The sequence below is a fragment of the Podarcis tiliguerta genome, assembly GCF_965153285.1.
Source record: "Podarcis tiliguerta genome assembly, chromosome: 2".
In the NCBI taxonomy this organism is placed as follows: Eukaryota; Metazoa; Chordata; class Lepidosauria; order Squamata; family Lacertidae; genus Podarcis; species Podarcis tiliguerta.
Genome location: NC_139535.1, coordinates 48,523,214 through 48,537,557, shown reverse-complemented (window position 1 = coordinate 48,537,557; position 14,344 = coordinate 48,523,214). Strand labels below are relative to the sequence as shown.

The following is a 14,344-nucleotide window of genomic DNA, read 5'->3' as shown; positions in this document are numbered from 1 at the left end:
CTCCAGAACCATGCATATGTTGCTTCAGAGTGAGTGCAACCCCTACAGGCTGCACAACACAGTTTCTAGACTTGGCAACCACCCATCCACAGGGTCTGTTGTATCTCGATTTACTGGTCCTCATTTAGCCTATGACTTCATCTAGGCCCCAGTTTAGGACACACACAGCCTCTCCTGATTCAAGTGTTGCAGAAAAAATAGAACTGGGTGTAATCTGCATTCTGATGACACCATGCCATACATCCTAATGACCACTCCCTGTGGCTTTGTATAAAAAAACATTTGGCCAAAACTCTGCTCTTTGGGACCCCACAGATCAGTTGCTGGCATTTTAACTTGGAAATAAGTTTCATTATACTCAATGGAGCTTGTTCTGTAGTACAGGGACCCCCAACCTTCTGGGGATTTGTAGGTACATACAGAATTCTGAAAAAAACCACCAGTCACAAAATGGCTATTATGCAGCATTTGCGTGATTTTCACATAGGTTGTCCCCTAGCCACCATCAACTTTCAGATTATATCTGTCTTTCATGGACTGAATTGTAAAACAATCACCTATCCAGCACTTTCCAGCGCCACCATGGCAAAAGAACATTGATCCAGGTTGTTGTCCTCATTGATTTTTACAAGGCATCTCCCCTGCAAGCCACCATTGAATTATAAGAGGGGCTTATGAAGGCAGTCAAGAATGGGATCACAAGTTGAACCTACACAATGAAGTGAACCCACACAATGGGTTTAACATGTGCCCCAACCTCTGCTTGCCACGGGGGGAAATACTGTCGGGTGGGTGAAGAAGATCACAGAGGGAAGGAGAGCAAAGCCACAGGTGTAGAGGTACTTCTGCCTCACTGAGTTATTTAGTTGGGGAGAGTTGCAGAACTGCTCCCCAGCCAGTCAACCCATTTCTGTGGGGCCTTTACAGAGCTTATCCCTGAGAAGATTTCCAACCATCCCCCACAGAGCTGGGTGAGAAGTATGATGGCTTTGCTGCTGCCTCCATCTTCTGTCTCTCCCCCCCCCCCCCGCCCCATCTCTACAAGTTAAGAAAGCCTATGGGCCTTGCTCCTTTGCCCAAAACAGTTTCCTCTGTTTCATCTCCCCCCACCCCTTTCCCCGCATGGCACCCATAGCCACTTGCATTTCACACGCACACATTTCCCATTTCACAAACCACATCCACCATAGCTCATTGTCTCCTTTACTCTGGCCAGAATTTCCAAGGGAAGGAAGAAATTCCAACCAGAGAGAAAGAAATAAGTAAGGAGAGAAGAACAGTGGCGGGGTGAAGAAAGCCTTCGGTCAACCAGCCAGTTTTTGTTTCTGTGGGTTCAGGCTATCTCGTGGATGCCAGGGAAAGCCTTACTGGGTGCATGTGCACCCACAGGGACCATATGGTGGGGGGAGGGGACACCACCCAGCCATAGTGATTGCTTTTGCAGGATTTCACCCTTGGGATACCTCTCTTTGGGAGCCACCAAAGCTTTCAATATGCCTCTCTGTCAGAAGTAAAATGCATGTTTTAGTGAAACTATTTCTCTTTTCTTAAGCATCCTGGGTTCAAAATAATACGTGATGGACTGTAGGAAGGGTTTAACTTGCTCCTGCCAATTGCTCTCTAAATTGAGCCCCTGGCTCCCCACTTTAATTGCTGATGGTGATGATGATATTGAGACAGACCAAGCTTCATCAACTAATGTATCTGCTGCTATAATAGGAATATAGGAATATAGGAAGCTGCCTTATACCAGATCAGACCATTGATCCCTCTAGCTCAGAACTACCGGCACTGACTAGCAGTGGATCTGCAGAGATCCAGGCAGGGGATCTCTTCCAGCTCTACCTGGAGTTTCCTGGGACTGAAGCTGGAGACTTCTGCATGGCATGTGTTCAGCCACTGAGTTATGGCCCTATTTCCCCATGGCTACAATCTTTAGAAAGATCTTTAGAGCCTCAGGTTCTTCGTGAAATGGGCAGCGTCAAGATGTTAGTCTAGATGTTATGCAATGTGATTATATGTAAAAGTAATAAAAATGATAATATAAAAAAGTTAGTACTTTTTAATCAGCTTGGTATCTAATACGAAATTCCATGTCTAGCATAATTGTATCTATCTTGCTTTCAACTACAGGCTCACCCAGACTTCCTTTTGCACCATGTTTTAAAGCTCTGTGTCGAAGCAGCGCTTTAAAATTTTGCCCTGGCACTTTCCACAGGAAGACACTCGTTTTAATGCTGTACCAGAGCAAATGGCATTCCATGGAAAACCCAGTTGCCGTTTTCTCTAATTCAGTGGTGAAATATGGGACCCCAAAACCCCACACTCGAACACGGAGCTTATGGCACAAAAGGTGTAATGGGTGAGCCCTCCTTGACATAGCTCTGAGAGTCAAGCAAGGAAGACCTTTGATTAAAAAGCACCTCCTCTTCAAATGCACAGGAAATAAAGCAGCGGTGTTGTCTGGTTCCTTCCTTCTCATGTGCAGGAAATGTGTTAAAAGGCAGAATCTTGAGAAAAGGGGAAAGGGGGAAAAGTAGCAACTTTTATTTCCTCCATGCAGGCAGCATCTGCTAAGTGTTCAGTGTTGTCTTCCTGGTCTACAAGAAAAGCAGCCTGGATTAGACTAAGAATTTATTAAGATACCTTTGAATGTCAGGAGGAATTAGGAGACAATTGAGGATGCCGCCATTGTGTTTTGAAGTGATAATTTATCTTTTTCCTCCTGTGTTTTTTCTGTATGCTTTATCAGATCTATAGCAGCTCATTGGCCCATGCAGTATTTTAGTCTGTTCCTTTAAATTGACAGCATTTCCTTAGGACTCATAGCTGGAATCCAGTGATCTGTACCCCCACCCCCACCTGCTCTGTATAAAGCAACTTTTGTGCAGAGAAACAACAAGATGTTGTAAAAGCAAAGTACAAAAATCTAGCCCATTTGGGACTTAATGTCATTTAACAGACCAGGATAACAGGCCAGAATTTGATTATCTGAACCAGATCAAAGCATTCAATTCAGAGCCTAATTAGACATTTTGTTAAGCATGTGCTTGCATTCAACATGTAATTTTCAGAAATGCTAATAGCATCCCCTGGTGGGCTGATAATTGGGATCGCAGTGGGAAATGTGTCCTCAGTGTCATGTCTACTTTAGCCCTTATAAAGGATTTAGAGTCCTCTCCAAAGTATGCAAACACTAAGGGCGCAATCTCTAGAAATGCAGGCTTGTTGACAGTTGTTATAAAAGGCAGAAGGTTGTTATAAAAGCACATGTACCCACTATGGGAAACAACTGAAAAAGAAAAGTTTATGTCTGGCCTTGGCGTAATTAGCTGTTCAGGGCAGCTAACACAATCAGTGCAAAAATCATTAAGCAATAAGACTTACTGCCAAGCAACTGTGTGAAGGACCTAAAAACCATAGATAACAAACCCCAGATTACTTCAGTATCAATAGCAAACTATGACTGCTTGGAGGGACTCCCTCCTTGAAGTCTGAAAGGCCAGCAAAAATCTTCTTCAGGGAGTCAAAATCATTGGGGCAGTATTGCAAAGTTTCTGTGCCTGCTGGCCACTGCTCTTGACTTCTCTAGAAGAATGTTTGAGCTGTAGTAGACAATTTTCAGAAGTGGGGAGACCAGCACATGGGAAGGGCAGCCAAACCAAATGTGCACGTGTTTGTTAAACATGCACTTGTCAGTATGGGTGGGAAACTTTGTTTACTCATTGGAGTGTAACCACTAACCCCCCCCCCCAGCTAGATCACTTCCTGTTGGGTTGAAATAAACGACAGACGAGTAGTGGGTGTCATCTGGGAGGCATCTCCTCGAGCATGTCTCGGAGAGTCCCTTTTATTGAATATTACAGAGAACGTACAGAGTGCACTTAACATTCCAGAGTGATAAAGAGAGGATGTATACAGATAGATAAGAAGGTCAGGACATGATGATGCACTTAACATCCCGGGCTAGCTGGTGCCAGGGTGGTTGAGAAAGGAATGTACAGAAAGACAAAGTACTCAGCATCTCCAGATAACTACGCAGCAACTTCCACTGTTGGAGCTGGACTGGGGAGGGAATTAAAGCAGTGGGGTGTTGAGGGGTTAGTCCCCCCCCCCGTCCTCCATGCACCCCTTCACACCTGTGAATATTCAAACTGACATATACATGTTAAACAGACACAGAGATGTCTGACTTGGTCCTTGAATATGCAGTTTCCAGGCCATGAATACTTTTAAATATTGTAATCAGTGCCTTCAACTAAGCCTGGAAAATAACTGGCAGCTGATGTAGGTTTGAATTAAACATTGCTAATTATAGTTGTCTTGCTAGTTTGCTTTACAGCGTTTAATCATATGTGCTAACTTGTGGAAAGCAAATCCATTTTTGAGTTTCATTTCAATTAAGTTTGAAATAAGCAGGAAGAAACCAGTGCACAGTGGTGGACCCTTCAGAAGGCTTAGAGCTCCTGCTTATCACAACAATAATGGAGTGAGAGAACATTTCCCCCCAGTTTGAGGTTAATGTTGCAATCCTGAACAGACTTAGTAGGAAGTCAGGTTGATTCTTTACTGTTTGGCATGTTTCCAAGTAAATATATGGAGTATCTTGCTGTGAGGTTCAATCTTTTGAATTACCCAGTTTATGTCTGGCTGCGGTATTAGACTGGATGAAGGCCGATAAACTGAAGACAGAGGTATCATGAGTGAGTATAATATCTGTCTAGAGAAGTGGGAGAAGTGGTGCTCATCCTGTGCTTGATGAGATAACACTCCCGGTTCCTCCAAGAAAAGGGTTTTCACATTGTGGGATGGCCCTTGATCTATCTATCTTATTAGAAGCATAGGTTGCTTCTGCAGTATAGAGTTCCTTATACCAGCTAAGGCTTGTGGACCAGTGAACACCTTACCTGGACAGAGACAGCCTGGCCTCAATTAACCTTCTCAAGGTTAGACTAATGTAATGCACTCTGTTTGAGGTTGCTTTTGCAGATGGTTTGCAAAGTCCAGTTAGTGGATTACTCACTGGGGTTGGCTTCCCTGTCCATTTCCAGACCCAATTCAAAATTCTGGCTTTCACCTTGGTGGCAGCTGGCACTGTACATCAAGATGCAGATAGCCTTCTGTAGGTGCCCCTACCATCTATGGTGAGTTTGGTAAGCCACCAGGAACTAGGGGACCTTTTCAGTGCTTGCATCCTAACTATGGAGTGCTCACTTCAAGTTCAGAGCATTCTGCCTGGCACTTAACTTGTTGTTATGTTAGACATAGGACAGAACCTTTGAGATGAAATTTTAGACCTGTTTGTTGCTTTTCCCTGTCTTTTGAGATCTTGCTGCCTTTTAGGTTTTGTGCATTTTTAATAATTGTTTAGATCTGTTTTATTTGTAGTTTAATTTTGCCCTAGCAATTTATATTGAAGTGTGATATTAAAATAAATAAAATAAAATAGCTGTATTTTGTTGAGCTTTTCAGGCCAATATATTTTGGGACTATCCAGAACTACCGCTTCAGCCTGATTCCTTGGAAGAGATTTTATTTCTGACAGTGTTTAAAAACTGATGATATGTTGGATCCAGTGAGCAGACTCCCATTCTTGGGATGCTGTCACTGGCAGAAGAAGGTGAAGTGGTTTTTTGCAGAATCCTTCTTCCTGTTGGCCCTCCTGAAATGAGGTTGGGCAGCCCTCCAGAACAGTGTGAGAGATGATGCAGGGGTGAACAGGAAAGGAGAAATCAATGATAGTTACATTCTTCCCCCACTCCCACTTATACCAATGGGAGTTTCCACTGGATTGAAAGCTGTTCAGTGAATGGAAGGGGCCCTTCCTTTTGTGGAAGAACAAGTCTGGATTCAAGCCAAAGACTTGTGATATCATGATTGCTCCTCCAGAAGAACAAACAGCTGCTTTGGAAAAATTATGGGGAGGAGAAAGGCAAGGTTGGATTAGCCATCTCCATTGACACCATTGTTCTCCGGTTCTGGAGCCCCATACAGCAATTTTTTAAAACAACAACCATGAGACCCCGATCACAGATCTCCCACATCATTTTTGTTTGTGCCCTTGACTCAAATTACAGCAGTAGCCTGGGAGATGCATCACACACAGAGAGTCTGCAAGACAGAGACAGAGAGAATACTCAAGGGCTGTCTCAAAAACCACACTTTAAGAGCAGAATATAAATGTTTAAGTAGTAAATAGTGGTGTTCTGCTCTAGCCGATAATCAAAGCAAGAGAAGGCTGAACTGGTGATGCAGGCAAGGACTATATTCAGAAGTTTATTTTAGCTGCCCAAACCAAGGAGGTGGTAGCAGCCATTTTTGGGCACCTAGCTGTTTATGCAGATAGCACTTCTTTTGTAACAGATTGTTTCTTTCACGATGGATTGTAGAAAAATGTAAGCCATGTAAAACACACAACGCTTGGCAGCTCTCCTCCCCCATATACATTTCCCTCACGGGTTTTACTAGATGCTCATAAATACTACTTTCAATAACCTTTTCCTTCTGAATGAGATCATTCTCTTCCTTCCAATGATGTACTAAATAGTGGGTTACAATTTTGCAGGAGTCAGAAGCTTGTGCATGATGGTATATAATTTCCAGGAGATCCAAATAAAAAGAGGCTATGCTGATTTGTAGTGAATTTGTTGTGGAACATGTGTAGCGCAATGACTTGTTTGTTTGACTTTATTTTCAGGTTTCTGTGAAGACTGCATAGAATACACCAATTTTAATGGAAATCTGATATCAGCAATATCTTGTCCAGAATTCTGCTGTGGAACTTGCAACAACCGATATTGCTGCTCAGACGTCATGCTAAGATTGGTTAAATTTGAGCAACTTGTATGTGAGGAAGAAAGGTATGACTGGAGACTCAGCTCACTGTGAAAGTTTTGCTTGACACTTTGCAGATTAAATTGCTCATATTGACTTGGATGCCGTAGTTAAAATTGAATTCCGTTGTGTGCCCATCATACCTGCGTTTTCTTTCCTTAGGGATAATTTTCAATTTTGTCGACAAAAATCTTTGGAAGTGTAAGATAGCCTTCATGTCCTTACCTGTCTTGGTTTATAAAAGAGACCAGGTCTTGTGTGCCTACATGGGTCTTGAGGATTGAATTGCCTTCATACAGGGAAATGTGGTTCTATCCAAGTTTAATATGGCTGTGCTAAAGCTATTTTATTTTTTAAAAATCCTCCCTTGACCCAACAATGTTAGATAATGATAGGCCAGTGTAAAATGCTCAGTCTTTGGAAAGCTGCTTGAGCACATTTCTGCCATTTCAGTATCTGAGGTTCTTGAATGAAATGGATTATCCAGTTGTATTTCATTCCGACTTCAGAATGGGGCCAAGAGGACTTGGGCTGCCTTATTTGACAATCTGTGCCAAAAGAATAAATTTTTTGCCAGGGCGAGGTGGTGGTGGGGATAATGCATCCCTACCAGTTCTACTGGTCCTCAAAGCAGTTTTTTAAATAAAAAAAACCCATTATTGATAACTGTATATTTCTAGACCACCTGTCAGAGATAGGTCTTTGGGGCATCATTCTGCAATATGTCCTTTCTGGGAGGTCATCTGGAGTGGACTGCTGCTCAACATATTGGCCATTGCCCTATGGCAGCCTTCTCAGCCCAGGCAGCAATATATGGTGGTGGGTGGTGTGTTGAGAGACACATTCACCGGCCTCCTCCTTCTCAGGCAGACACAGAGTCTTCCTCCCACTCCATCATCAGCCACGCACACTGCCACCCATGCACTCGCCCCCTGCCTTCTCAGCACACAGAAATGGAGAGGTTTAAACCTCCCTTCCCAGACCATGGAAGATCCCATCATGTGCCTCCTACTCTCCAGTTAATTGGTGCTGGGGACAAATAAAGGAGCCATGAGCTCCTCAGCTTTTCCCAGAACCGCTGAGCTACAGAAGGAAAAGCTGCAGAGTGGGATTCCAGTGACCCACTGCATGTCTCCCCGTTGCCTAGAAATCTGATTCTGGCAGTCTTGCTACTCTCAGGGTTTATAAATTGAAGCTTAATCCAGACAATAGGTTCTCTTTGTGGCAGGGTTAGCCTTTCCTGAGGCATGGTGGTTTCTGCCTGTTCCTGAAGGAGTAGCGCTCACTTTAAATTTTAAGGTTTGGAGTTTGAGGGGAGTCCTGGATGGACCTGACCTTGCTGCTGTGGCCAAGGGGGTTTTGACCCAGTGACAACTGCTTCCGTTTCTGGTGAGGCCAGACCAAATCATAGTGACACATGCTTGGTTACAGCAAGACTGTAGGCTATTATACATGGCCTTTGAAGGTTCCATTTAGTTCAGAATGCAGCAACTCTGGTGCACACAGGAACAGAGCTTCATGCGTATATTGCACCCATTTTAGAACTTTTGCATTGGTTGTTACAAACACAGCTCCAGACATAATTCAAAATGTTAGTTATTACTTATAAATCCCTAAATGGCTTGGGTCCTGAAGTACAGTCTCCTCCCATGTAATTTCCCCACACGCTTAGGAACTGAGGAGAAGGATGCCCTTCCCTCTGTTGGGTTGCGGGTGACTGCTAGGTTGTTTGGAATGTGTGAGAGCCTTTTTTGTGGCTCTGTTTTGTGGGGACAGCTGCATACCAGCTGCATATTTCTCTCCTGTGGAAGGTTTGTTTGGCTTTCTCTCTTCTAATGTTCTTCCGCCAGATGAAGAATATTCTAATTAGGCAAACCTTTTATGGGCCTTTTAGTGTCTTACTGTGATGTTTTAGTTACCTGGCTTGCTGCTTGACTTACCATGGTGTTGGGGGTTAGAGGTAAATGTAAACAATCTTGTTTTGTTTTGCATTTAGGGATAAAATTTAGTATACATGGGGTGCTTCAGCATTTAAAGGTGCATCTTAAACACAGTGGCTTGAATCCTAAGTGAATGGAAGGAGGTTTACAGGGAAAAGGTTATTTACTCAATATGGGGTCATTCCCATTTTCCCAGCAGTTCCCTGGGCCCAATTCCACTTTGCTCAGGAGGTCCCCTAACCCTTCACTGGTGTTTGAGAGGCACTGGAGGGAGGAAAGGATTGGGAAACTTTCACTCATCTTAGGTTCCTGGCTAATTATCTCTATTTTCAATGGAAAAACTCCCCTTTATGGCTGAGAAGCACAGTTCTCCATGTATGACTTCCCTGCACTAGATATTAACGCCACGTGAATCACATTGTAAAGAATAGCTACATAGGATGAAATTATTGCTAAACATTAAAGTCTTACATTTGTTTCTATACTACAGGTTAGAATCAGATACCGACTTTAAGATGTACAAATCGAATGACTTTGGCATCGACTCTCAACCCAGGTAAATAAGTGGTTTTATGTACACACATTTAACTAACGTAATATCTGTGATACATGAAGTAAGATTGTCTTCCATAAACATGGTTTTAACAATGAGTCGATAAGTGATTGTGGAGGCCAATTCTGGATCCACCCGTCCTTCCACAGTGGGGACATTGGTTTCCGGGTTGGAGTTGATCATGGTGTGGATTTGCCAAATCTACAAAATTCTTATCATATCTTACACTAGAAAGCCCTGCTTCATGGCATATGTAAAAAGCTGTGTTCACAGGGTGCATGTTTATGGAGTTTCAATATACCTGTAGCCACAATTAGAAATCTTAAGACTACTTGTTGTGGAATACTCTCTTTAAATTCATGTAGCATGATGCTGGTATAAGTTGGTGGTCATGAACTCTCAGATTAATGTAAATGACAGTCTTGTGATTTAATGAACCAGTTTTGTGTTGGCATTTGTCTACCAAGCCCTTAGACTCTTCTGATATACAGTGGTACCTCGGGTTAAGTACTTAATTCGTTCTGGAGGTCCGTTCTTAACCTGAAACTGTTCTTAACCTGAAGCACCACTTTAGCTAATGGGGCCTCCTGCTGCTGCCGCACTTCCGGAGCACGATTTCTGTTCTCATCCTGAAGCAAAGTTCTTAACCTGAAGCACTATTTCTGAAGCGTATGTAACCCGAGGTACCACTGTATTGCAAAGTGTCATGACTACTCTTCAATGTTGTCTTTTTCTGTTGAAGGTGAAAACTAAATCCTGGAGTGGGGAAAATCCTTATAATAAGTGACATTTCATGCTGAGAAGCAAACTTTTTACAAGCCGTAACTATTTCTTGTTGGGTGTTAGTTTCATGCTTTCAAGAACAACAAAGTGGCAATTTCCACCCATATTAAAATGAACATATGAAATCGGTTCATTGGATGAATGTTTTGAGTAGTGATGGATGACTGAACAACTGGTTAGCAAATAGGGAAGCTCACAAACACCTACGGCAGAATGCAATCTTCGTTTTGCATGGGGGTTAAGTTCAGGACTCACACGTGCATCAGCAGGGCCCATGTAAAGTGTTCCGCCCCACCCCCATTCCACCCCTTGAGTGACATTTTATTGTCACTTCTGGGTTTGGCACCATGCACGTGTACGCGATCGCACTTCAGTCGGACGTGTGTCCATTGGTCAATGCCTGTAGTAATCTTTGATCTAATTTAGATAAAGCATAAAGCACATTCCTCGTTGTAAACTCCTCATGTAGGCATTTGGGAGCAAGTGATCCTCCACAGCTGTTCTGAGGAGGCGCTGCTTATTAATACCCCACCACTGTGTGTGCCTTGTGGTATCTCACCCCCACATTGCCAAATGCATGTTGCTCAAATGTCTTGAGCTTTCATTCAATCCCATTGGGAGGAGAGAGAACCTGCAGTGATTGTGAGAGGAGGTGCCCCTTTATCCTTGTGGGCTGCATATGGTGACAGCTTGTTATTACTCCCTGCATCTGATCTGTGATCTTGCAAGGCAAAAATGACCGTGAGCTGTGGCATTGGTTGGAGCGGAGTGCCTGGCCTTTGGCAGCAGAGAGCTTACCTTCATGTTGATTGAAGTACTTCTCCTTTGTGGAGGACTCTACATCCTGCTGTGGAGGGTGCAAGGGAGAAGAGGGCCCAGAGCAGGATAGTTCAGCTAGGGCACAGTAGGCGTAAGGCGATACAGAGGCAGGTGTGGCACTTGGGCATGAACAGCATGTGTTTTCCCTTCCCTTGCTTACCTGCATGGTATGCTCTGTCCTGGTACTCTCGTTTGTTGGACTGGAGTGTGATGTTGGCTGGCTGCTTGTGCCTGGGGTCCCAACATCATCATCATCATCATCATCATCATCATCATAATTTATTTATACCCCTCCCTCCCCAGCCAAGGCCGGGCTCAGAGCGGCTTACAAGCAATAATAAAAACAAGACGAGTGATTACAACTTAAAAACAAAAGTAAAGTACAACATTAAAATAATGGAACATTAAAATATTAAAATGTAGCCTCATCGCAGGAGGAGAAGGAAAAGAAAAAAGAAAGAGAGGGAGGGAATCAAATTGGCTCCAAGCCAAAGGCCAGGCGGAACAACTCTGTCTTACAGGCCCTGCGGAAAGAAATCAGATCCTGCAGGGCCCTGGTCTCATGAGGCAGAGCGTTCCACCAGACTGGAGCCAGAGTTGAAAAGGCCCTGGCTCTGGTTGAAGCCAATCTAACTTCCTTGGGGCCTCTAAACATGAAGTAGCTGTTCAGGCTTTGGGACAAGAAATGACAGTAATGTGCTCATGCTCCCTTGTGTTCCAGCCTACCAATTTGCGTAAGGTGCTTCCTTTGTGAGGATACTGTCATTTCCCCTTCTCCCTCACCTTGTGAGCTCTTAAGTGTACACAACATGAATGAGTCCAGAGAGAGATACGATCCCACACTGAACACCTTGTTATCTGAATAGTGGTCTCCCTGTGTGTGTTTTACTGGATATACCGGTGGTGTGCTATGACCAGGTACTGATTCAGTCATAGCAACATGTCCAGGGTAGGCATCAGGGTGGGGGTGACTCTCTTGAATTTTGTTCAAGTTCCTCTGGAGGGAAATTTCCTGGGTAAAATTGGTGGCATTAATGCTTCTGAATATGAGTTGCCAGAAACCACAGGAGGGAAGGGTGCTTTTGTGCTTGAATCCTGCTTGCTGGTTTTCTACAGGCAACTGTGCAGCCACTGTAAGCTCAAGATGCTGGGACAGAAGGGCCATTGGTCTGATCTAGCAACTTCTTCTTCTGTTATTAATTAAAATGTACAGGTATATTTTATTATGAACCTTTTCATAATATTCCAAAACAGGATAAAAAAATTACCTTTGTAAATCTGTTTGTAAGTTTCATTGGTGCTATTATAGACTCTGCTATCTTTTTATACTAATCTAGGCTTAGGGGTGCTTTTTTTCTTCTCCCAGGATTTTCTTCTTCCAGGAAAATTTCCTGTAAATTTACAGATAAAATCCATGGTGGTATTTTGGCCCATAACCATTTCCATTTTAGTCATGTCAGCTCTTGTTGGAGCTTGTTTACCCAATACAAAGATCCCAACTTTCTTATCCAATTCCATGATTATTAAGGACATTTTGCCAATTAAGCCTTTGTCTTGATCTGATATTAGTAAGATTTCAAATGCTGTATTTCCTTAATAAGCATGATAACGTCTCTGTTACTTGAAAATATTGTTATAGTTGTGGTTGAAAGTCAGTCATCAGATTAATAACTTCCATATACAATTTAATCTCTTGCCTGGTTATTTATCTATTTATTTATTTATTTTTATTAAAGCTAGTTCTGCTTGGGACCATGGTGACACTTCCAGTTTTAGTTTTTATTTTTAGTAATCAGTCACCCTAATGCAGGCATGGCCAAACTTGGCCCTCCAGATGTTTTGGGACTACAACTCCCATCATCCCTAGCTAACAGGACCAGTGGTCAGGGATGTTGGGAATTGTGGTCCCAAAACATCTGGAGGGCCGAGTTTGGCCATGCCTGCATTAATGATATATGTATTTTTATTTTTAAAATGGCAGTTTGTTTTAACATTGTATACCACCCTGATAATAGATGCTATGATGGTATAGAAATACTTTTATAAATTAAATCAATAAATATAACATTTATGTATATATCATAGGATTTCTTTCCACCCTTCACTATTAGGTCCAAGGGCAGATTACAACAGTATAATCATATAATTTTAAAATTAGATAAAATAAAGTTAATAATACAGTAATGCAATTTAAACAAGAAGCCCAATAATTTTCCAGTTTAAATTTTGTGTGTAATATCAAAGACTAGGGTAAAGAGGGGTGTCTTCAGCATCTAATAGCATCTGTAGAGTAAATAGGCTAGATGTAGCTTTTTGGGGGACGGAATTTCACAATCTGAAGGCAGGCACAGAGAATATGGCTACATTTTAGAATTGCTGGATTTCCATTTATACAAAAAGCTTGAGCAGAATGCATTGAAGCCATTGGGCAGTTTAGGATGACTCAGTTGTGCTTTATATTGTTCTGTGGTTCAGGGTGAAAAGCAACGCTCTGTACCTTTAAGAAGGCTTTTTTGAGCAAAAGTAGGTGTGACCAAGGAAGCCTGCTATGCTTTCCTGCTGATGTCACTGACAACGAAACAGCACATATCCACCAGGCTTCAGTACATCTGCAAGAAAGCAGCCAGTTTCGTTTCTGAGTGAAAAGAAACTCGAGGACTTGAGAGAGAGAGAGAGAATTTGGGTTAAAAGCCTTTGCTGAGAAAAAAATAATGGGGTAAGCTTTGCTTGTTCTGTCTGCAAGCATATTGTCTCATGTTAAAAATAGGCAAACATTGGGGATAGCCTACATAGCTTTAGATTATGTAATTGCAAAAATGTACAGGGATGGTGCCTATCAATTACGGTAATCCTTCTTATTTAAGGTTTTAGCCAGTCATATGTAAAAGCAAGTAACTTAATGGGAGCAGTGCGATATGTACATTAACTTCCAAAAGAGATAATTTCAACCTCTGTAATTCTTATTCTTATCCATTGAGCATGTAAGGCAGATGTATTAACTGAACGGAAACAATGAATCACTCCTTAGCAGCTTGTTGCTTCCCCTTTTCTCAAAAAAATCCGTTTGGAATTGATTTTACTAAAGCTTTCATGGAACTTTTCACTGAAGCTGATGCAGTTCACTGAAATGAAACAATGTTTAAATAAAAAAGAAAATGTGTTTTTAATCCTTCATGCAGGAAGTTGTTTCTGCTTTACTGTTCAAATATTACAGCTTTTGAACTATTTTACTTAAATAAAACTGAAATGTTTTGAATGGCAAAACCATTTAACTTTGTGGTAGTAATGAATCTAAGCAGAGAAGCATTTATATATGTTTAGATATGCAATAAAGGAGGTTAATAAACACGGATTCCATCATCTTAAAAGGAATTGTAGCAATAATAAATTTATTCTTCTTGCTAATAGTAAATAA

At 42.2% G+C, this 14,344-nt stretch overlaps 1 protein-coding gene across 1 annotated transcript in view; it reads left to right on the top strand.

Moving 5' to 3' along the window:
* SHISA5 (shisa family member 5) overlaps window positions 1-14,344 on the top strand; it is a 38,893-nt gene that overhangs the window by 6,664 nt on the left and 17,885 nt on the right. Inside the window, exons 2-3 of the mRNA XM_083429252.1 lie at window positions 6,698-6,860; window positions 9,265-9,330. Of these exons, the coding sequence (XP_083285378.1) occupies window positions 6,698-6,860; window positions 9,265-9,330 (229 nt within the window). The remainder of the gene's footprint in view (window positions 1-6,697; window positions 6,861-9,264; window positions 9,331-14,344) is intronic.